Here is a 24,071-nt window from a genome sequence, read left to right on the forward strand (position 1 = left end):
GGAAGGGCAAACTGCTTTATTCCCTCTGCTGATTTAAACATTAACCTCATCCAGAAATACCATTGAGAGTAAGGCCTGACCACACCGGGCTCCCCGTGGCCAAGTCAAGCTGACGTATAACTGAAGGTCACAGCATCTGAGAACTTTCTCTTCCTCCTTACGTCAAAACCCCCATGAGTGTTTACAGCAAAACAAATTCAGAACCGAGGCTCTCCTGGGTGCCCCTGTCCAGACACTCTGAATGAAAGTCTGAATTCCAAATGGGGCACCTGCCTGCTTCCCAGGCCCCTTCTTCCAGGGATTGGGGTTGGGACGTGGGTCTGGGTGCATCCACTTTGGAAGTCCACACCGGGAGGCTCAAGGTGGAGCCATAGCACTGGGCCAGGGCTATGGGTTCCTAGGGGCTGGTTTTCCAGGAAATAAGAAAGCAGCCATTTGCAGAAGAGACAGAGTTGAAGCCCTGACCCTGCAGTGCTGGGGCAGTGGATCCGTTCCTGTCTCTGCTGAAACTAACCTGTGTTCTGTTATTGACAATACAATATTCCCAGCTAAAACAAAATGTGCCCTATGCTGACCCTGCAGGAACTGTCTTTGTGAAGTCAGTACTACCAGGTTACTGAAGTTCTATTTCTAAACTGCTGAACCCAGACAGTGACCTGGACGACTGTTAGACCTGGAGGCTGGCTCTGATACAGGCCTGAGGCTGCCTAAAATCACTGCAGGAGTGGAAAAGGCCAATTGAGTGTTCATTTGACTTTTCTGCTACTGCACAAATTATGCCAGGCCTCTTTACATTCTAAGCCAACAGGTGGGATTCAAGAGCCATTCTCCATTGCTTTTTGTTTTTTTTTTAAACTTCGTCAAGTTTAGATACTGGTGAGTATGTGACTTTATTTCTGTGTTCTCTATTCTGGTCCATTGGACTCTGTGTCCATTTTTACACCGGTAGCTGTTGTGTTGGTTACTACAGTAACCTTGCCGTGTAGTTCGAAGTTGGGTAATACGATGACCCCGGCTTGGCTCTTTTTACTTAAGTTTGCTTTGGCTCTTTGGGCTCTTTTTTGGTTCCACACACATTTTAGAACAGTGTTTTCTAATTCCGTGAAAAATAGCATGGGTAGTTTGGTAGGATAAGATTTCTAGATTGCTTTGGGCAGTATGACTATTTTAATAATTTTGATTCTTCCAATCCATGGCCATGGAATTTTTTTTTTTCATTTGTTTGCCGTCTGTGATTTCTTTCAGCAGTGTTTTGTAGTTCTCCTTGTAGAGATCTTTCACCTCCTTGGTTACATATATTCTTAGGGATTTATTCTTTTTGTGGCTACTGCTAATGAGATTGAATTCCTGATTGGGCTTTCAGCTCTAACATTATTGCTGTATAGAAATGCTACCGATTTTCATACATTGATTTCTATTCTGAAATGTTAATGAAGTTATTACTTCTAGAAGCCCTTTGGTGGAGTCTTTCGGGGTTTGGGTATAGAATTACATCATCAGTGAAGAGAAATAGTTTGACTTTCTCTTTTTCGATCTGGATGTCTTTCATTTCTCTCTCTTGCCTGACTGCCCTGGCTAGAACTTCCAGTACTACATCCAACAGGAGTGGTGAGAATGGGAATCATTTTTTGTTCTAGTTCTCAAGGGGACTGCTTCCAGCTTTTGCCCATTCAGTATAATGTCAACTGTGTGTTTGTCATAGATAGCTCTTATTATTGTGAGGTATGTTCCTTTGATGCCTACTTTATGGGTTTTTTTTCTTTTTTTTTTTTTTTAACACAAAGGGATGTTGAATGCTATCAAAAGCTTTTTTTCACATCTATTGAGTTGTGTTTTTAATTATGTTTATGGGGTAAATTACATTTTTTTATTTTCACATGTTGAAACAACCTTGATTACAGAAAAGAAATCTACAGGGTGATGATGAATTAACTTTTGGATGCGCTGCTACACTAAGTTTGCTAGTATTTTGTTGAGAATCTTGGGTATATGTTTATCAGGGATATTGGCCTATAGGTTTTGTGTGTGTGTGTGGGGTGTGTGTGTGTGTGTGCGTGTCTTTGCTAGGTTTTGATATCAGGTTGACACTGGCTTCACAAAATAGTTCAGGAGGAGTCCCTCCTTAACTGAGTTTGCTTCAAGAAGTTGCCGGGATTCCCCCGTCTCACCCCCAGATCCCCAGGAGAGTTCAGCACGGCCCTTGCTGTGGGTGTCACAGAGACCGATGCGGGTCCCTCTCCCCGGGAATGGGCGAGCCTGGGTCCAGTCCACAGGGCGCCTCGCAGGCGCTGATGCAGGATGGAGTTGAGGTGGGGGCAGCGCTGGACCCCAGGGCCCATGCCTGCCTCCTGGGAAGCCCGGTGACCCAGGCAGCCCTAGCGAGGTCCCCGGGCTTCCGCAGGACAGATGCGGACATTGGGGCCGGGGAGGCCCTGCTACCCTCGGGACTGTCCCTCCAGCCCCCAGCTTTCTGTGATTCTCTGGGCACCCTCTGCAGAGGGGCAGGGGATCCACCCTGGATACCGAGGTGCCGAGCTTGAGGGACCCCAGAGCTTCAGCCAGGCCGCTTCCTTTGCGGGGTGAAGCTGAGGTTCAGAGGAGGGCAGGGGCAGGTCCTGGGGGCTCACCAAACAAAGGGAGCCTATCTCTTGGCTGGGGTCACAGGGAGCGCTCCTGTGCCACAACCCTAAGCTGTGTCTGGCCCGTCCGAGCCGCGGGCCCTTTAAGAGGGGGTGGTGCTTCAACCTGGCGAGAGGGACGCTGCCAGCGTGCATGTGCCTGCCTGCACGTGCCCGCGTGCATGTGCCGCCCCTACGGAAGCCGAGACTACACTTCCTGTGAGGCCTCGGCAGCGGCGGCGGAGCAGCCTGGTGGTTGGAGAGAGCTTCCGAGAAGCCGTGGTGGGTTTCGCGTGATAGTGGAGGAGGAGGCGAGTCTCGGTAAGTGTCCGGGGCATGGACCCCACTGGGAACCCTCTGGACCTCCCTTCTCCTTCCCGGTCACTCCCTGCTTTCGGGCCCTGACTTATTCTGGGCATCTGGGCCCAAGTCGTCCGCATGGAGGCGGTTGTGGGGTCCTGGCCTTGGCAGCGTCCGCCCTCCTGCCGCCCCTTGGCCCAGAGCCCCGGCGGTGACACGCTGGTCCAGGGTCTCTGCGAGCCCCATGGGCTTCTGAGCTGGGGTCTAGGGTTATTTTTGATGCCTCAAGACCTTTAGCAAGAGACCTGGCCAGAGCAGGGGACATGTGTAGTTTCAATTCTTTGAGGAGTGTCCGGCTATTTCGCTGTTTTCCATGGTGTGTATCCTAATTTTCAGTTCCACCTACAGTGTATGAGTTCCCCTTTCTCGAAAACCACACTCGCATTCCTATGTTTTTCTTTTCGTTTGTTTTGTTTTCTGAGACACAGTCTTGCTCTGTTGCCCATGCTGGGGTGCAGTGGCGTGATCGCGGCTCACTGAAACCGTTGTCTCCTGGGTTCAAGCAATTCTCCTGGCTCAGCCTCCAGAGTAGCTGGGACTCTGGGCAGCAGCCACCACACCCAGCTAATTTTTGTATTTTTAGTAGAGTCGGGGTCTCACGACATTGGGCAGGCTGGTCTCAACCTCCTGACCTCAGGTGATCCACCCGCCTTAGCCTCCCAAAATACTGGGATTACAGGCCTGAGCCACAGCTCCCTGCCCCTCCTATTTTTAAAAGTTTTTTTTAGGAATATTCAATAAGTGTGAGATTATGTGCATGTGGTTTTGAATTACAGTTTTCTGATGAATAGTTAATTTTGAGGACCTTATATCGTATCTGTTGTTCTTTTTTATGACTGTACAGAATTGTCTGTTCAGGTTCTTGGCGAAATAGTTGGATTCTTTTGCTGCTTTATAGTGTTTTCTGTGTACACATTAGATGACAACTCGTGAATTACAAGATTGCCTGAAATTTTTGGCTAATCTATAGGATGCTTTTATTATTTGTAAAGTAATTTGTTTTGAGATGTAGAAACTTTTCAGGTTGGTATAGTCCCATATGTTTGTTTTTGCATTTCATGCATGTAATTTTGGTCACCCATATAAGAAAATATATATCAGTGACAAAGCATTTAGTTGTCAGTGAGGTTTTTCTTCAAAGGTGTTTGTTTTCCTCTTTGCAAAGATGAGCAGAGATTCAAGTAACCAAAAATACATGTTCATCCTGTGTTTTAAAAACTTTTTGTGGTTTATGGTCTTTGGCCTTCAGTTTGGGGGAGGGGGTTTTGTTTTTCATAGGTCGTGTAAAATAAGGGTCCTATTTCTTGCTTCTGCATCCGGATATCATTTTTCTCAAATGTCTTCATTGAGCAGACTCTGCCTTCCACATTGTGGTGTTCTTTATGAAAGTCAGTTGACTATGTCCATATTTGTGTTGATCATGTTTTTGCTCTCCCTGTTTTTTTCCACAGTTCTAGGTATTTTTATTTATGCAAGTACCATATTTCTGCTGCATGACTACAACTTGGCAGTGTAATTTGATATTGAGGATTGTGGGTTCTCACTTTGATTGTATTTCTGAGGGTTCCTTTAAATATTCATTGCCTTTGTGGCTCTCTGTGATTTTTAGCAATATGTATTTATTGCTGTTAACTTTATTTCACAACACAAAGGTCTATAATTAGGGGTACATTTTCATACATATAGATGGGGTAATGATCAAATCAGGGTACTTGGGAGCTCTATTCCCTCACACAGGTTATATTTTTGTGTGGAGAGAACATTCAAAATTATCCCTTCTTGCTCTTTAGAAAAATATAATATTGTTAACTCCAGTCACTGGGGCTGAGGAGAACATTCAGATGTATTCCTTTAATGTTAAGATAGCTTTGTTTCCATAACCAATCCTTCCCCATTCCCCCTCTAGCTCCCAGACTGTGGTAATCAATATTGTGCTTTCTACTTCTTTAAGATAAACATCTTAAGATTTCACGTGAGTGGTATCATGCAGTGTTTGTCTTTCTAGGCCTAGCTCATTACATTTAGCATAATGTTTTCCAGGTTCATCTGTGTTGCTCTAAGTGACAGTGTTTCATTGTTTTGATGGCTGAAGAATATTCCCTAGTGTATGTATATGAGAGTTTCTTGATCTCTGTATCTGTGGATGAACAGGTGGGTTGAATGATACCCAGTAGTGGGACTGCTAGATGGTTTGGTGTTTCTTTTTTTTCCTATTTGCAGGACCCCTCAACTGTTTTTTATAGCGTTAATAATAATTTACGTTTCCACAAACAGTTCCCCTTTCTGGAAATTCATACCAGGATTTTTTTTTTTCTCTCTGAGACAGAGTCTAGCTCTGTCACCCAGGCTGGAGTGGAGTGGCGGAGTTCAGCTCAGTGCAAGCTCCACCTCCCGGGTTCATGCCATTTTCCTGCCTCAGCCTCCCGAGTAGCTGGGACTACAGGCAGCCGCTACCACGCCAGGGTAATTTTTTGTATTTTTAGTAAAGACGGGGTTTCACTGTGTGAGCCAGGATGGTCTTGATCTCCTGCCCGCGTGATCCACCCGCCTCGGCCTCCCAAAGTGCTAGGATTATAGGCATGAGCCACTGCGCCCAGCCTAGGAATTGTCTTTTTAAATACTTTAATTTTTTTGTAATGTTCATTCTAGTTGGAGTGAGATAAATTCTGAGTGTGGTTTTGATCTACATTTTTCTCATGAGTAGTAATGTTAACCCCATTTTTGTAAACATTGGGTCAGTTTCCTGTGTTCTTTGCAGAAATATCTACTCAGGTCATTTGCCCAATTTTGATCTGTGTTTTTTTCTGTTGTTTTGTTTTTTTTTGCCAGCTGGCAGTGTTACTAGCTTGTACATTTTCAAAAACAACCCCTTATCCACTGTATGTTTGCCCAAACTTTCCTTATAATTTTCAGTATGCTTTTTCATTTTGTTCATTGTTTTCTTTGTTGGGCACAAACTCTTCAGTGACGTGGTCCCACACGTGTAGAATTTCTTGGTTAGCTGTGCTGTTGGTTACTAATCAGGAAAAAACAAAATTGCTACCAAAGCAGTCCATTGTCAATGATTTTTTTCCTTGTATTTTTGTTACTTTTTGAAAACCATGAGCATACATCCAAGTTGCCCTAAATATACACACACCAGAGGTTGTCTTTATAGGAGCCTTATGGTTGCAAGTTTGGTGTATAATCTTTAATCCTTTTGAGTTGATTATTGTGTATCTAGTACCATAAGAGTCCTGTATTGTATTCCATATGGATATGTAGTTTTGGAAACCTTCCCCATTGTGTCATTTTGCTGGTGTTTTGAAACATGTGTTCACTCTGTAGAATTTTGTGTTGATTCTTGAGCATCCTCATTTTTCCTCACTGGTCTGTGTTTCTCTGTGTATGCCAGTAACATATGGGTTGGTTAACCAGGGATTTTCTAATAATTAGAACTCAGAGAATGTGATGCATCCCATATGGTTTGTATTTCTCAGGATAGCTTTGGAAATTCAGCATGTTTCACATTTTCACATACATTGTGGCATTATTTCTATTTCTTAAAACACTATTTGCCATATACTAAATGTATATGATCAGAGGGTACAAGGAAGATTTTGATACATGTATATGTTGAGTAATGATAAAATCGGGTTATTTAGCATCTCTTCACCTCATATAGTTTTTATTTTTTGAGTGGTAACAACATTCAGAATCTTTCCTTCTAGCTACTTTGAAACATATGACACATTTGTGTTAAGGCTAATCACCCTGCTATGGAATAGAAGACCAGATTTGATCACTCTCATCTGAGAGTGACTTTGTACCCATCACTGATTCCTTCCCAGACCGCCTCTACCTCCCCTGCAGACTCTGGTGACCCCTATTGAACTTGTTACTTCTAGGATGTAAAGTTCTTTTCAGTCTACATCCCTGAGATAACATGGCATCAGTCTTTCTCGACCAGGCTCATTCATTGGACTTGATGTTCTCCAGGTTTCGTCATGTGGCTGCAGATGGCAGGATTTTCCAAAGCTTTGTGGCTGAAACATATTCTGTGGCGTATCTATACAGCAGTTTCCTCATCCCTGCAGCTCCGTATGCACAGGTAGGTTGGTTCTGGACCTTGGCCACAGTTACAAGTGCTTTAGTACCCCTGGGAAGGCAGATAGCTCTCTTCAACCTAGGATTTCAACTGCTTTAAATGTGGAACCACTGGTGTGGCTGCTAGCTGACGTGGTAGATGTACTGTGAATTTGTTCAGGAATCTCTAGCTGTTTTTCAGAGTGTGTATACTAATTTACATCCCCACCAATAGTGTTTAAGAGGTTACCGTTCTATAAGTCTATACTGGATGTCACTTTCAAAAAATCTGTGTTTTGTTTGTTTTGGGTAGTATTCATTCTGAGTGGAATGAGACGGAATCATAGTGTGGTTTTCATGGACATTTTTGTGAGGATTAGTGATGTCAATAAAGTTATTTGAGAAATCCCCACATTGCTCTCCATGGTGTCCAAACTAGTTTTCATTTCCACCAACAGCCGACCAGCATCCCTTTCCTCCTGTGCCTCACTGCCATTTATTCTTGTGGACTGTGTCACAATCGTCATTCTGACCAGTGTGAAATACTATCTCATGGGTTTTTTGCTTTACATTTCTCTGATGATTACTGAGGTAGAGAAATGTTGTCCTGTCTGTTGGTTGCTGTAAACCTTCTTCTGAGATGCTTGTTTTCATGCCCCTTGCCCTTCCTTCATTTAGTTTTTGTTTTGCTGATTTATTTGCTTAAGGTCTTTGAGGTAGATCCTGGATATTAGACTTCATCAGATGCATACGTGGAAACATTTTCTGCCACTTCGTAGGCTGTCCGTTTACTCTGTTGGTAATTTCTTCTGCTGTACAGCAGCCCTTTTGTACATTAGGCCCCACTTGTCAATAATTGTTTTAGTTGCACTTGCTTTTTACACATTTTGTAAAAGAACACCAAAAGACACAACGAAGAAGGGAGAATCTGCTTAATAAATTGTTTTAAAAATTGGATATCCCTATATAAAATAATAAAATAGAATCCCTATTGTGTAAAAGGCACAAGAACCAACTCAAAATGAATTAGAGACTGATACACAAAGCAGGGACATAGGCATATCCGTGCTGTGCCAAACCCTCTGTCAAGAAGGGTATTTCCTAGGTTCTCCTGCTGGCTTTTCATAGTTTGCAGTCTTGCATTACATCTTTCATTCATCTTGAGTTAGTTTCGGTACACAGTGAGACACAGGGGCCCACTGCCTTTCTTCTGCAACTGGCTAGCCATTTATCCCAGCACCATCTATTGAGAGGAGGGAATCCTTTCTTCAAAGCTTAGTTTTGTGGATTTTGTTGAAGATCAGATGGTGTTAGGGGTGCGGGTTTACATCTGGGTTCTCTAATCTATTCCACTGGTCTGTGTGGAACGGGGTCCCTAACTTTTCAATGGAATGTAAAATCAGGAAGTGTGACACAACCGGTGTAGTTTGTATTTCTCAGCGTTGCTTTGGAAATTCAGGGTGTTTTGTGGTCCACATGAACTTTAGCATTGCGTGTTTACATATTTTTTAAAAGGTTGTCCATACAGTAATGGCATACAATGGGGGAAGTTAGAGCGGGGCATTTTGGTTAATGCAGATACAGAGAAATGTTAAAATCAGGATATTTAGAATCTCTGTTATCACAAACTGTTGTTAATTTCTTTGTGATGGAAACATTTGGAATTTTGCATTTACAAGACTCTCTATTATCACAAACAGTTGTTAATTTCTTTATGGTGAAAATATGGGAAATCTTTTCCAGATTTTGTGAAAAAGGTGTGATGAAGTGTTAATTTACTCTAGTCACTGTGCTGTGGAATAGAGAGGAACAATTCATGCCTCTCATCTAAGTGTAACTTTGTACCTATTTCTGATCCCTGCCCATCCCCCCTCTTCCCTCCAACCTCTGGTAACCAGTATTGTGCTCTCTAGATTTATGCAATAAAGCCTTTTATTTTGGATTCTACATGAGTGAGATGTGGCAGTGTTTTTCTTTCTCTGCCTGGTTTAGGTCATTTACCATAATGTCCTCCAGATTCAACAGTATGGCTCCAAATGATGACATTTCATTCTGTTTTTCTGGCTGAAGACTATTCTATTTGTGTACATCTATCACAGTTACATTATCCCTTCATCTGTGGCTGGACAGGTAAGTTTATTCTGTATCTTGGCAGTTGTCAGTAGTGCTGCAGTCCACATAGGATGGCAAATATCTCTTGCATGGACTGATTTCTTTTGCCCTGAAAGTATACTTAATGGTAGAATTGTCAGATGAAGTGGTAGTTGTAGGTTTAATTTTTGGAGGAACCTCTCACTGGTTTCTGTAGTTTGTATACTAATTAACGTTCTTACCAAACGAGTTGCTCTCTGGAAATTTACACCCACATTTGTGTCTGTTTTAATGTATGTTATAACTTTGATAACATCCATTTGAATTATAGTGAGATGATGTATGTGTTGTTTTGATCTTTCTCATGATTTGTGATGCTATCCAAGTTCTTAAACTTGTTTTCAATGTTATGTCTTCTTTGCAGAAATGTCTGTTCAGGTTCTTTTGACCCATTTTGTTTGGTTATTAGTTTCTCATTTGTGTTTTTGCTAGTAAGTAGTGTTAGTGGCTTAGACATTTTGAAGACAACCTTTTATCAGATGTATGTTTGCCGAAACCTTTCTTGCAAACTTCAGGATGACTTTTTAATTTTTTTCATAGTTTTTTTTTTTTTTTTAATCTGCTTGGGCACAAACTCTAGAATGGGATGCATTCCCGTGTGTGTCTGTTTTCTTGGTTCCCTGTGACGTAGGTGACTGATGAAGAAAAATAAAATCATGTCCGAACTAATCCATCACCCATGAGTTTTCCCCCTGTATTGTTTGTTTGGTTTTGGCACAGTGTGAACACAGATCCACATTGACCTAAATATACCCACACTGTATGTCTTCTCTTTGAGGGAGCTTGATGGTTTCAAGTTTTGTGTATTAGTCTCTAATTCATTTTGAGTTGATTGTTGTGCCTTTTACACAATAGGGGTTCTATTTTGTCATTTTATATGGGGATATCCAATTTTTAAAACAATTTATTAAACAGATTCTCCCTTCTTCATTGTGTCTTTTGGTGTTCTTTTACAAAATGTGTATACTACCAAGGAGTTTGGGTTTGTGATTGAGCTCCCTCATTCTGTCTGTTGGCCTGGGTGTCTTGGTTAATGCCAATCATCTGTTGTTTAGATAACTAGCTTTTCAGTATAATTTCAAATGGAAGACAATGATGCGTCCCACATACTTTCTATTTCTAGAAATGCTTTTGAAATTTAGGGCATTTCATGGTTCCATGTTAATTTTAGCATCGTTGGCATCCTTTTTTTTTTTTTTTTTTTTTTTTTTTTTTTTTTTAAGAAATTGCCCTAAAGTATATGTATATAACTAGAGGATGCAGGGGCCATTTTGATATAGGTACCCCTAGCATATTGATGAAATCACAATATTTTGCATCTGTGAAGTCCTCTAGGTATTTTATGTCAGTGGAGAGGATATTCAGAATCCTTTCCAGCTATTTGGAAAATTCACTACAATATTAACCTTAATCACCCTGCTATAGAAGAGAAGGGTAGGATTGAGTTCAGTTTTCTAAGTGTAACTTGGTAACCATTACCAATTCCTACCCAGGCCCCTCTTCTCCCCTGCCTCTGGTAACCACTGTTGAACTTTCTACTTCTATGAGGTCAGGTGTTTTAGATTCCACATAGGCGAGATTATGCAGTATATGTCTTTCTCTGCCTGGCTCATTTCATTTAACATAATGTCCCTCAGGTTTTTCCACATGGCTGCAAATGACTAGATGTCACCCATTTCTATGGTTGAAGAATACTCCATTCTGGATGCATGTTGCAGTTTCCTCATCCCTTCATCAGTGAATGAACGAGTAGGCATATTTCCTATCTTGGGTATTGTGAGTACTATATTACACAGGGCAAGGGAGGTATCTCTTCCACTTAGGAATTTCATTGACTGTAAATGTACAGCCGGTGGTAGGAAGGCTAGATGAAATGGAGTTTTTACTTTGTTTGAGGAACTTCTAGCTATTTTTGCTAGAGTGTGTACCAATTGATATTCCCACCAAGAGTGTAGGAGAAGAGTTTCCCCTTCTGCAAGTCTATACCAGTTGTTTCCTTTTCAAACTTGTATTTTTGTTTTCAGTAACATTCATTCTATGTGTATGGAAGTGGTATCTCACTGTGGTTTCCCTTGACATTCTCGTGAGGATTAGAGCTTTTGGGAAACTTTTTCTTTTACCTATGAGTGAATTGCTCATCTACTTTTCAGACATGTCTGTTCAGGTCCTTGGCCCAGACTTAGCTTGGGTATTTGTTTTTGTTTCTGTTTTTGTTTTCTCCCACATCATAGTGTTAGTTTCTTGCACATATTTTGTAAGAACCCCTTTCAAAGACAGGATTTTCCATAATTTTCTTTCAGTCTTTGAGGTGCCTTCTCTTCTGGTTCATTGTTTTATTTTCCCTACATAAGATCCAATGTTTTCTGTAGTCCCACATGTTTATATATTAGTGGTGGCTTTTGTGTACAATTAAAAACAGTGAAAAAGGTTGCAAGCCATGGCATTGTCTATGGGTTTTTTCCTTCTAATTTTTCTTTTCTTTTTCTTTTTATATTTTACATTTTGCAAATTGTGTGCATAGATTAGTCTTCTAAAATATATGCTCACCCTATGTTTCCTAAGGGAAGTAAGTGGTTTCAAAACTGAGTTTAAGTCTTCAGTGTAATTTACATGGATTCTGTCCTATTTCACTGTTTTTCAAGTGGTTATCCAGTTTCCTCAAAATTGTTTATTGAGCTGACTTTTCTTTTCTCATTGTGTCATTTCGTGTTCGTTTGAAAACTGTGTTCACTGTGTATATACATTTGGGTGGCACAGGGGACTCCGTCATTCTGTCCATTGGGTAGGCTCTTTTTCTGCCAGTAGCAGATTGTTTGGATCAATATAGGTTTTAGTTGTTTCATCTTTTTGCCCACTTAGTACCTTTAGTTTCTTGTGTGTGTTAGATAATGATTCCTTTGACATACATAATTTTCTATAATTTTATCCCAATCTTTAGGATGCCTTTCCTTTTGGTTCATTGTTTTCTTCTTGTTTAGAAATTTTAAAGTTGTCCTTTGTCTATCATACTTATATTTGCTTTTGTTGCCAGTGATTTCTGTGTCCCATTGGGAAATAAAAAGACATGGTGAAGCCATTGTATTGTGTATGTGTATATTGTCCCTAATTTTTTCTTTTTGCAACTGGTGTGTACAGATTCAAGTTTCCCCAAAATAGACACCCTGTGTTTTTTACCTGGGAGCTGTTTTAATTTCAAGATTAGACTTAAGTGTTCATTTTATTATGTGTCGATATTTCTGTATTGTGCAACATAAGGTTCTTCAGTCCTTTGCACATGAATATCCAGGTTTCTCAACCTGAGTACCTTTGGTGTGTTTCTGAAAAATGTGTTTACTCTATATAATTTTTGTCTGATTTTCTGCCTCCTTCATTTGGTCCATTTGGTTATCTTTCTGTGTTTATGCCACTAATGGATGGAGAGTGACAATGTAAGTTTTATTTTGTTTTCCTGTGTGTGTGTTTTTCTTTTTCTTTTTCTTTTTTTTGTTTTTGATCTTTCAACCTTGATTTTCTAAAAGAATACCTACTTTTACTGTGATTAACAGTATTATGAACATAGTACCAGTAAGGTGGTTCATCGATTTAGAATCTCTTTCTCAATAGGGGTAAATTTTAGTGAAATAATAGAGATAACAAAGACATTTAACAGAAGAGAGCTCTTATAAACAAGTAAGTTCCAGTATAAAAAAGTTCAGTAGGCCAGGCGTGGCGGCTCACATGTGTAATCCCAGCACTTTGGGAGGCCAAAGCGGGCAGATCACCTGAGGTCAGGAGTTTGAGACCAGCCTGGTTAACATGGTGAAACCCCTCTCTACTAAAAATACAAAAATTAGCCGGATGTGGTGGTGCGCAGCTGTCTTACCAGCTACTCAGGAGACTGAGGCAGGAGAATAGCTTCAACCTGGGAGGCAGAGGTTGCAATGAGCCATGATCACGCCATTGCACTCCAGCCTGGGGGACAGAGTGAAATTCTATCTAAAAAACATAACATAACAAAACAAAAAACAAACAGAACAAAACAAAACAAGACAAAAAAACTTAGTAAACAAATGTCACTTAAACTGTGTAAGAGTTATAAAGTGGTTAAACGTCCCCCCCAAAATTTTGGAGGGCTACTTAAGATCATTAACTGGACTGAGACACAGAGAATACTACAGACAAATAGGACATGTGGGTATAAAAGTAAAAGTTATAAATATTAGAAGCCATTGTGTCAACACATTAGTATGTCATGACCAGATATCCTTTATGGCAGGAGTGCAAGTGAGATTCAGCATTTGCAAATCCTGTAATACTGTTAAGCACATTCACAGAGTTAATGAGAATGCCATGTGTTCATGATCATGTATGTGAAAAGACACTGTCAGGATTCTACAGCATGGTATATTTTTAAAATTTCACAAAATCAGAATTGCTGTAAAAATGTATAAAATATGAAATGGATTTGTACAGAGAAGATATAACAAGACCACAATTTTAGAAAATTATGTGTAACAGGGCCGGGCGCGGTGGCTCAAGCCTGTAATCCCAGCACTTTGGGAGGCCAAGACGGGCGGATCACGAGGTCAGGAGATCGAGACCATCCTGGCTAACCCGGTGAAACCCCGTCTCTAGTAAACAATACAAAAAAATAGCCGGGCGAGGTGGCGGGTGCCTGTAGTCCCAGCTACTCGGGAGGCTGAGGCAGGAGAATGGCGTAAACCCGGGAGGCGGAGCTTGCAGTGAGCCGAGATCCGGCCACTGCACTCCAGTCTCGGCGACAGAGCAAGACTCCGTCTCAAAAAAAAAAAAAAAAGAAAATTATGTGTAACAGTATGAAGAGGTCAGTGATTCTTTAATCATTTGATAAATTGAGCTTGACTTCAATGTAGCTACTATCTGACTGTGCATAGAGATAAAACTGATTGCAAAGAAGAATAAACAAAAATATCCATAAAAATCTGAATATCAAAAATAACTTTTCATGTATTTTAAATACTTGGAAATCGAAAGTATGATGTTGATTCATAACTAGACTGAGAGAAAAATGAAGCACAGAATTCAGAGAATAGAATGAAACATATATGGAAATGTTCTGTAAAATAAAAGCAGCAGTGGTAACAGAGGAGATGTAGGCTCTGAGTGTCTCATTGGAGACTGAAGTCCACAGATATGCAGCAAAGCCTTTGTCTCCCTGTTGTTTTTGCCTCCTGCTGGTCATGTGCTTTCACACATGGAGAGAGGACATTTAACCTTTGAGCCAGGGCGTCATTTGCTGTTGTCTGGTGGGTGAGCTTTTTGCTGGCATACTCCATATTGTTACATGTTCTTGGGACCCACAGGATTAGTCTTGGTCATCTAAGATGTTACATCTTATCATCTTAAGGTATTACTGACTTTATCACCTTCAACCGACTCCTATTTATTCTTTGAAATAACCAGGTCCACACATTGTTTTGGTAATTCTTTCAGTTGGTGATTCGCCTGGTGTAGCACTATGTGAGAAACCTCTTCTCAAATGACCCACAAGTGATAAGAGGCTGTGAACAAACAGTTCACAGGAGGGACCAACCACGTGCAGACATGGAGTGGGTCATTTCAAGGTGAGGTGGTCAACCTGTACCCTAAACTGGCACAGACAGGAGAAGCCACAATCCTTTAGAGAGAAAAATTGCAAAGTATAAATATCCTTTGTTAAGAGAAATAGAGACCATCTTCAGAGGTTGTAATAGTATTAAAATGTGTTCTCATTGTTCAGCTCCCACTTATGAGTGAGAACATGCAGTGTTTGGTTTTCTGTTTCTGTGTTAGTTTGCTGAGAATGATGGCTTCCAGCTTCATCCATATCCCTGCAGAGGACTTGATCTTATACTTTTTTATGGCTCCATAGTATTCCGTGGTGGATATCTAGCACATTTTCTTTTTCTACTCTATCATTGATGCACATATGGGTTGGTTCCATGTCTTTCCTATTGTGAATAGTGCTGCAGTAAACATCGTGGAGCAGATAGTGCTCAAAGCAAGAGGAAACTCTGAGCATGATGAGCTTGAAACATGATGGGGTTCAGGCAAGATGGAGCTCTGAGCAATATGAAGCGCAGAGCAGATGTTGCTCAGAGTAAGATGGAGCTCCAAGCGTATGGTCTCAGAGCAAGATGGAGCTCAAAGCAAAATGGAGCTCCGAGCAGATGGTGCTCAGAGCAAGATGGAGCTCAGAGTGACTGGAGCTCCAGGCAAGAAGAAGGTTTGAGCAGATGGTGCTCAGAGCAAGATGGAGCTTGGAGTAATTGGAGCTCTGAGCAAGAAGGATCTTAGAGCAAATGGAACTCTGACACATGGGGCTTAGAGCAGATGGTGCTCAGAGTAAGATGGAGTTCAGAGTGATTAGAACTTTGAGCAAGATGAAGCTCAGAGCAGATGGAGCTCTGAGCAGATTGTGCCATAGCAAGATGGAGCTCAGAGTAGATGGAGCTCTGAGCAAGCTGGAGCTCAGAGAAGATGCAGCTCTGAGCAAGCTGGAGCTCAGAGTGGATGGAGCTCTGAGCAAGCTGGAGCTCAGAGTAGATGGTGCTCAGAGTAAAATGGAGCTCCGAGCATTTGGTGCTCAGAGCAAGATGGATCTCAGCGCGATTAAGAGCTCCAAGCAAGATGGAACTTGGAGCAGATGTTGCTCGGTGTAAGGTGGAGCTCAGAGCAGACGGTGCTCGGTGCTCAGAGCAACATGGAGCTCAGAGTGATTGGAAGTTAAAAACATTGCTCTGTAGGATTGGAGCTCTGAGCAGATGATGCTCAGAAGCAAGATCGACCTCGGAAAAAATGGAGCTTTGAGCACAATGGGGCTTGGAGCAGATGCAGCTCCGAGCAAGATGTAGCTTAGAAAACATGTTCCTCACAGTAAGATGGAGCTTGAGCAGATGGTGCTTAGAGCAAAATGAAGTTGAAAGCAATGGGAGTACTCAGCAAGATGGAGCTCAGAGCAGATGGTTCTCTGAGCAAGATGGAGCTTGGAGCAGATGAAGTTCTGAGCAAGAAGGAGCTCTAAGCGAGATGGAACTTGGAGCAAATGTTGCTTGGTTTCAGATGGACTCAGAGCAGATGGTGCTCAGAGCCAGATGGAGCTGAGAGAACATGCTGCTCACAGTACGATGGAGCTTCAAGCAGATGGGGGTCAGAGCACAATGGAGCTGGAAGTGATTGGAGATCTCAGCAAGATGGAGCTCCAAGCACATGGAGCTCTGCGCAGAGAATGCTCAGAGCAAGAAGGAGTTTGGAGTGATTGGAGCTCTGAGAAAGATGGAGTTCTGAGCAGTTGGTGCTCAGAGCAAAATGGAACTCACAATCATAGCTCTGAGTTAGTGTAGTAAGAATTAGGAAGTGTATATGTGAAGCAATGAGCTTTACAGTCAGTGTGCTTTTTATTATCTTTATCACCATTAGAAACAAATCAGTTTCCCCTAAGTGCTGTTCCTATATTTAATGTAGTTACCAGTACCTAAACTATAGAAGTTTTTGATTCATTTTTCTCTTCATCTTTATAAGAAGTGTGATAATGGTAAAGCTTTTTTTTCTTTTGAAAACACAATTCTGAGATCAAATAAAACAGTTGACAACTTTGAAACTTAAAGGAAACCACTAGAGTGTAACATATATAATGTTCCTGCTGCCTCTCACCACATTATGTTCAAGGAAGATGATTCCAATCACAGGAATAATTACTTTTGTTAAATGTATTTCCTGGGATCTTTTCCAATTTTACACTTCAAGATTTTTGATGTAATGAAATCGATTGCAACCTGATTGCTTTCTATTTCTCCTATTTTATAGTTAGTCAATGCTTAGCCATTTTTTCTTCTAGGTTTTTGTTTTGTTTTGTTTTTTAAACTCTTTAATCTTCCTGTAATTTACTTTGGCTTGTATCAGAAGATGAGGTTGTAAATTGCAGTCACCCTAGTGAGTTTCCTAAATGCCATTTATTGCTTGCGATTCATTTTACAGCCAGTGATTAACAGTTGAATTAGTACTGTTCCAACAGATCATACCTCTTATCTTGTTTACCTCTGTTCCAGTGCCCAGCCAATAGAAGGTAGCCAATATTTATTGAAAGTACATGAGAATGGTTTTAATATGTTCGCTTTGTTTTTGAATCTCCCCAGCACCTAGAAGTGTAGCACACAGTGGGGTCTTTAATCTTCTGATGAATTAATGAGCTGAAAGATCTGACACTAGGGGACTGCAGTTTTGCTTTTTCTCTGCAACCAGAATGACCTTTTAAAAATTATTACCATTTCACTTTTTAGCTTACCATCCTTTAATGGCCTCCCATTTTGTTGAGACTGAACCCAAGTTCCTTACTGGACCTCTGACCTCGTCTTTGACAGTCTCTGATCTCGTCACTCTGGTCCCTCTCTCTCATGGTGCTGAAGCTGTTATTGGAAAGGGGTCGTCATCCCGACCCCAAGAGAGGGTTCTCGGATCTCACACAAGAAAGAATTCCAGGGCCAGTCCATAGACTAAAGTGAAAGCAAGTTTATTAGGAAAGTTAAGGAATGAAGAATGGGTACTCCGTAGAGCAGCCCCGATGGGTGCTGGTTGCCCACGTTTATGGTTATTTCTTGATTATATGCTACACTAGGGTTGACATTTGTAAACTGCTATGGCGCTGGTGGGAGTGTAGTAGTGAGGACAACCAGAGGTCCCTCTCATCGCCGTCTTGGTTTCAGTGGATTTTGGGCAGCTTCTTTACTTCAACCTATTTTATTAGTAAAGTATTTATTACCTGTATCGTGTACCGACCTCCTGTCTCATCCTGTGACTAAGAATACCTAAACCATCTGGGAATGCAGCCCAGGAGGTCTCAGCCTCATTTTACCTAGTCCCCATTCAAGATGGAGTTGCTCTGGGTCAAATGACTGACAATGCCACATTGACCTTTTTTTTCCTGTTCCCAGAACATTCTAAGCTCTTTGCTTGTTTTGGCCCAGGCCTTTGCACTGGCAGTTTCCACTGCCAGGAATACTGTCCTGTGACTTGTTACTATCACCTATGTCCAAGCTGAAACATGACCTCCTTGGGTTCTCTTCCTGACCACCCTGTCTGATCCTGACCCCTATCCTACCCCATCTGGCTGGTTACTCTCTGTCACATTTCCCTGTTTTATTGTCTAATCGGCACTCATATTTGACTTTATAAGTCCATTTACTCATTTGTTGTCTGTCTTCTCCACTAGAACATAAGCTCCCTGAGGGCAGGGATTTTGTCTGCTCTGGATGATGTCTGTCTCCCTTTCAAAGGCCAACACATCTTGTGCTGTTAGAGCAGAGATAGGCAGCCTTTACAAGATCTATGAGATCCACCTGATCTGACTGAGTCTCAATTCCCCATAATTGTATCCGTTTTTATCTCCTATGCCCCATATTGTCCCCATTTGTGCTCCCACTGAAAGAATATTTAAGTGCTTTCCAGCAGCTGGAGGGGGTGGGGTGAGGGAGGATGCTGTGGGAGAAGACACTGTGAACCAGACCAAGGCCACATAGCAAGGGCCTCATATGCATATTAAGAATTTGGTTTCAAGAGCAATGAGAAGACAGATTTGCATGGTGAAAATAGAGTCCTGCTTGTAGAGAATAAAGGTGTGGGAAGATTGGGAGGAGACACAGGGAGAAAATCTGGAGGCTTTTCTGGAAATGGAGATGAGAGATGCAGGGTACCTGGACTTGGTCAGTAACAGTACAGATGGAGGAAAGTATGTGGATTCAAGAGACATTCAGAAGGCAACAGTTGTAGAGAAAAATGTTTGTTTGTTTTTGAGACAGTCTCTCACTCTGTTTTCCAGGCTGGGGTGCAGTGGTGCGATCTCGACTCACTGCAACCTCCATCTCTTGGGTTCAAGCGATTCTCATACCTCAGCCTTTGGAGTAATTGGGACTATAGGCACCTGCCAACACACCGGGGTAATTTTTTGTATTTTAGTGGAGACAAGGTTTCACCATGTTGCTCAGGGTAGTCTTGAATTCCTGAGCTCAGACAGCCCACCCAACTCAGCTTTCCAAAGTGCTAGGATTACAGGCATGAGCCACTGTCACCCAGGCTGGAGTGCAGTGGCCGGATGAGCTGAATTGACTTTATTTTTCATTTGCAAAATATTTATTGAGGATCGACTCTGCACCAGGCAGTGGATTATCAATGGTGAGGAAAGAAAAGTCTCTTAGGGCATTCTATCTAGTGTAGTAGAGACACATTAATGAAACAACCAGAAAAATAAATATAAATGGAAAATCTGAATAAGTTACAAGGAAAAATGCTAAGTGTTATGAGAATTTATGACAGCGAGTCCTCATCTAGCCTGGGGGAGAGTCAAGGAAGTCCTTCCTTGGGTCATTCTGAAGGATGCATTTGAGTTAGCCAGATGAAGAAGAGAGGGTAGGAATCGGAGTGAGGGAGGCCTGCCGGAAAGAGGGAACAGCATGAACAAAGGCTTGAGCTGGAGGACTATTGGCCATTTGGATAAACTGAAGACCAGCATGGCTAAGGAAAGAAAAGAGAAGAATGGCAATGAGCTTAGAGATGTTGCAGGAAACAATCAGCATGATCAAAGTTTTATAGGTCATATAAATGATCTTGGTCTTTATTTTTTTTATTATTATTATACTTTATGTTCTAGGGTACATGTGCACAAAATGCAGGTTTGTTACATATGTATACATGTGCCATGTTGGTGTGCTGCACCCATTAACTCGTCATTTACATTAGGTATATCTCCTAATGCTCCCTCCCCTCTTCCCCTCCCCCCACAAAAGGCCCCGGTGTGTGATGTTCCCCTTCCTGTGTCCAAGTGTTCTCATTGTTCAATTCCTACCTATGAGTGAGAACATGCGGTGTTTGGTTTTCTGTTCTTGTGATATTTTGCTGAGAATGATGGTTTCCAGTTGCATCCATGTCCCTACAAAGGACATGAGCTCATCCTTTTTTATGGTTGCATAGTATTCCATGGTGTATATGTGCCACATTTTCTTAATCCAGTCTGTCATTGATGGATATTTGGGTTTGCTATTGTGAATCGTGCCGCAATAAACATATGTGTGTATGTGTCTTTATAGCAGCATGATTTATAATCCTTTGAGTATGTACCCAGTAATGGGATTGCTGGGTCAAATGGTATTTCTACTTCTTCATCCCTGAGGAATCGCCACACTGTCTTCCACAATGGTTGAACTTGTTTACAGTCCCACCAATAGTGTGAAAGTGTTCCTATTTCTCCACATCCTCTCCAGCACCTGTCATTTCCTGACTTTTTAATGACCGCCATTCTAACTGGTGTGAGATGCTATCTCATTGTGGTTTTGATTTGCATTTCTCTGATGGATAGTGATGATGAGCGTTTTTTCATGTGTCTGTTGCGTGTATAAATGTCTTGAGAAATGTCCGTTCATATCCTTTGCCCACTTTTTGATAGGATTGTTTGTTTTTTTCTTGTAAATTTGTTTGAGTTCTTTGTAGGTTCTAGGTAGTAGCCCTTCGTCAGATGAGTAGATTGCAGAAAATTTCTCCCATTCTGTAGGTGGCCTGTTCATTCTGATGGTAGTTTCTTTTGCTGTGCAGAAGCTCTTTAGTTTAATTAGATCCCATTTGTCAATTTTGGCTTTTGTTGCCATTGCTTTTGGTGTTTTAGACATGAAGTCCTTGCCCATGCCTATGTCCTGAATGGTATTACCTAGGTTTTCTCCTAGGGTTTTTATGGTTTTTGGTCTAACATTTAAGTCTCTAATCCATCTTGAATTAACTTTTGTACAGGGTGTAAGGAAGGGATCCAGTTTCAGCTTTCTACTTATGGCTAGCCACTTTTCCCAGCACCATTTATTTAATTGGGAATCCTTTTCCCATTTCTTGTTTCTGTCAGGTTTTTCAAAGCTCAGATGGTGGTGGATGAGTGGTATGATTTCTGAGGGCTCTGTTCTGTTCTGTTGGTCTGTATCTCTGTTTTGGTACCAGTACCATGCTGTTTTGGTTATAGTAGCCTTGTAGTATAGTTTGAAGTCAGGTAGCATGATCCCTCCAGCTTTGTTCTTTTGACTTAGGATTGTCTTGGCGATGTGGGCTCTTTTTTGGTGCCATATGAACTTTAAAGTAGGTTTTTCCAATTCTGTGAAGAAAGTCATTGGTAGCTTGATGGGGATGGCATTGAATCTATAAATTACCTTGGGCAATATGGCCATTTTCACGATATTGATTCTTCCTATCCATGAGCATGGAAAGTTCTTCGGTTTGCTTGTGTCCTCTTGTATTTCATTGAGCATGGTTTGTAGTTCTCCTTGAAGAGGTCCTTCACATCCCTTGTACGTTGGATTCCTAGGTATTTTATTCTCTTTGAAGCAATTGTGAATGGGAGTTCATTCATGATTTGGCTCTCTATTTGTCTGTTATTGGTGTATAAGAATGCTTGTGATTTTTGTACATTGATTTTGTATCCTGAGACTTTGCTGAAGTTGCTTATCAGCTTAAGGAGACTTTAGGCTGAGATGATGGGATTTTCTAAATATACAATCATGTCATCTCCAAAGAGAGACAATTTGACTTCCTCTGTTCCTATTTGAATATGCTTTATTTCTTTCTCTTGCCTGATTGCCCTAGCCAGAACTTCCAATACTATGTTAAATAGGAATAGTGAGAGAGGCCATCCTTGTCTTGTACCAGTTTTCAAAGGGAATGCTTCCAGTTTTTGCCCATTCAGTATGATATTGGCTGTGGGTTTGTCATAAATAGCTCTTATTATTTTGAGATATGTTTCATCAATACCGAATTTACTGAGAGTTTTTAGCGTGAAGAGGTGTCAGATTTTATCAGAGGTCTTTTCTGCATCTATTGTGATAATCATGTGGTTTTTGTGATTGTTTCTGTTTATGTGATAGATTACATTTATTGATTTGTGTATGTTGAAGCAGCCTTGCATCCCAGGGATAAAACTGACTTGATTGTGGTGGATAAGCTTTTTGATGTGCTGCTGGATTTGGTTTGCAGTATTTTATTGAGGATTTTTTCATCAGTGTTCATCAGGAATGTTGGCCTGAAGTTTTCTTTTTTTGTTGTATCTCTGCCAGGTTTTCATATTGGGATCATGCTGGCCTCATAAAATGAGTTAGTGAGGAGTCCCTGTTTTTCCATTGTTTGGAATAATTTCAGAAGGGATGGTATCAGTTCCCATTTGTACCTCTGGTAGAATTCAGCTGTGAATCCAGCTGGTGCTGGGTTTTTTTTGGTTGGTAGGCTATAAATTACTGCCTCAATTTCAGAACTTGTATTGTTCTATTCAGGGATTCGACTTCTTCCTGGTTTAGTCTTGGGAGGGTGTATGTGTCCAAGAATTTATCCATTTCTTGTAGGTTTTCTAATTTATTTGTGTAGAGATATTTATAGTATTCTCTGATGATAGTTTGTATTTCTGTGGAATCAGTGGTTTTATCCCCTTTATCATTTTTTTTATTGTGTCTATTTGATTATTTTCTCTTTCTTCTTTATTAGTCTGGCTAATGGTCTATTTTGTTAATCTTATCCAAAAAACAGCCCCTGGATTCGTTGATTTTTTGAAAGGTTTTTCGTGTCTCTATCTCCTTCAGTTCTGCTCTGATCTTAGCTATTCCTTGTCTTCTGTTAGGTTTTGAATTTGCTCTTGCTTCTCTACTTCTTTTAATTGCGATGTCAATTTTAGATCTTTCCTGCTTTCTCCTGTAGGCATTCAGAACTGTAAATTTCCCTCTAAACACTGCTTTAGCTGTGTCCCAGAAATTGTGGTAAGTTGTGTCTTTCTTCTCACTGGTTTCAAAAAACTTATTTATTTCTGCCATGATTTTGTTATTTACCCAGTAGTCATTCAGGAGCAGGTTGTTCAGTTTCCATGTAGTTGTGTATTACTGAGTGAGTTTCTTAATCCTGAGTTCTTATTTGATTGCACTGTGGTCTGAGAGACTGTTTGTTATGATTTCCGTTCTTTTGCATTTGCTGAGGAGTGTTTTACTTCCAATTATGTGCTCAATTTTAGAATAAATGTGATGTGGTGCTAAGAAGAATGTATATTCTATTGATTTGGGGTGGATAATTATGTAGATGTCTATTAGATCCCCTTGGTGCAGAGCTGAGTTCAAGTCCTGAATATCCTTGCTGATTTTCTGTCATTGATCTGTCTAATATTGACAGTGGGGTGTTAAATTCTCCCACTCTTATTGTGTGGGAGTCTAAGTCTCTTTGTAGGTCTCTATGAACTTGCTTCATGAATCTGGGTGCTCCTGTATTGAGTGCATATATATTTATGATAGTTAGCTCTTGTTGCATTGATCCCTTTACCATTATGTAGTTCCCTTCTTGTCTTTTTTAAATCTTTGTTTGTTTAAAGGCTGTTTTTTTCAGAGACTAGGAATGCACCCCTGTGTGTTTTGCTTTCCTTTTGCTTGGAAAATTTTCCTCCATCCCTTTATTTTGAGGCTACTTGTGTCTTTCCACATGAGATGGGTCTCCTGCATACAGCACACCAAATGATCTTGACTCTATCCAATTTGCCAATCTGTGTCTTTTAATTGGGGTATTTAGCCCATTTGCATTTAAGATTAATATTGATATGTGTGAATTCGAGCCTGTCATTATGGTGCTAGCTGCTAATTTGGCCCATGTGATGATTCAGTTTCTTCATAGTGTTGATGGTCTTTACAATTTGATATGTTTTGGCAGGGGCTGGTACTGGTTTTGCCTTCCCATATTTAGTGCTTCCTTCAGGAGCTCTTTACGTCATACCTGCTGGTGACAGTATCTCTCAGCATTTGCTTGTCTGTAAAGGGTTTTATTTCTCCTTCACTTATGAAGAAAGAACTGTGGGAAAATGACATTTATGTTATTCTTTCCTAGAGAGCATAG

The 24,071-nt window shown here is 41.0% G+C and overlaps 1 protein-coding gene across 7 annotated transcripts in view; it reads left to right on the top strand.

Annotated features, from left to right (window-relative positions):
- Positions 1-2,676: 2,676 nt before the first annotated feature.
- The window catches only part of LOC106996314 (uncharacterized), a 73,244-nt gene continuing 51,849 nt past the window's right edge, over positions 2,677-24,071 (top strand). For 5 of the 7 annotated variants that reach the window (XM_077949088.1, XM_077949089.1, XM_077949090.1 and 2 more), the window contains exons 1-2: positions 2,677-2,939; positions 6,957-7,068. In XM_077949088.1, coding sequence (XP_077805214.1) covers positions 2,801-2,939; positions 6,957-7,068 — 251 coding nt within the window. In that variant the 5' untranslated portion in view covers positions 2,677-2,800. The remainder of the gene's footprint in view (positions 2,940-6,956; positions 7,069-24,071) is intronic. The other 2 variants (XR_013398801.1, XR_013398803.1) reach the window with 1 other exon arrangement.

The sequence above is a fragment of the Macaca mulatta genome, chromosome 10, assembly GCF_049350105.2.
Source record: "Macaca mulatta isolate MMU2019108-1 chromosome 10, T2T-MMU8v2.0, whole genome shotgun sequence".
Classification (NCBI taxonomy): Eukaryota; Metazoa; Chordata; class Mammalia; order Primates; family Cercopithecidae; genus Macaca; species Macaca mulatta.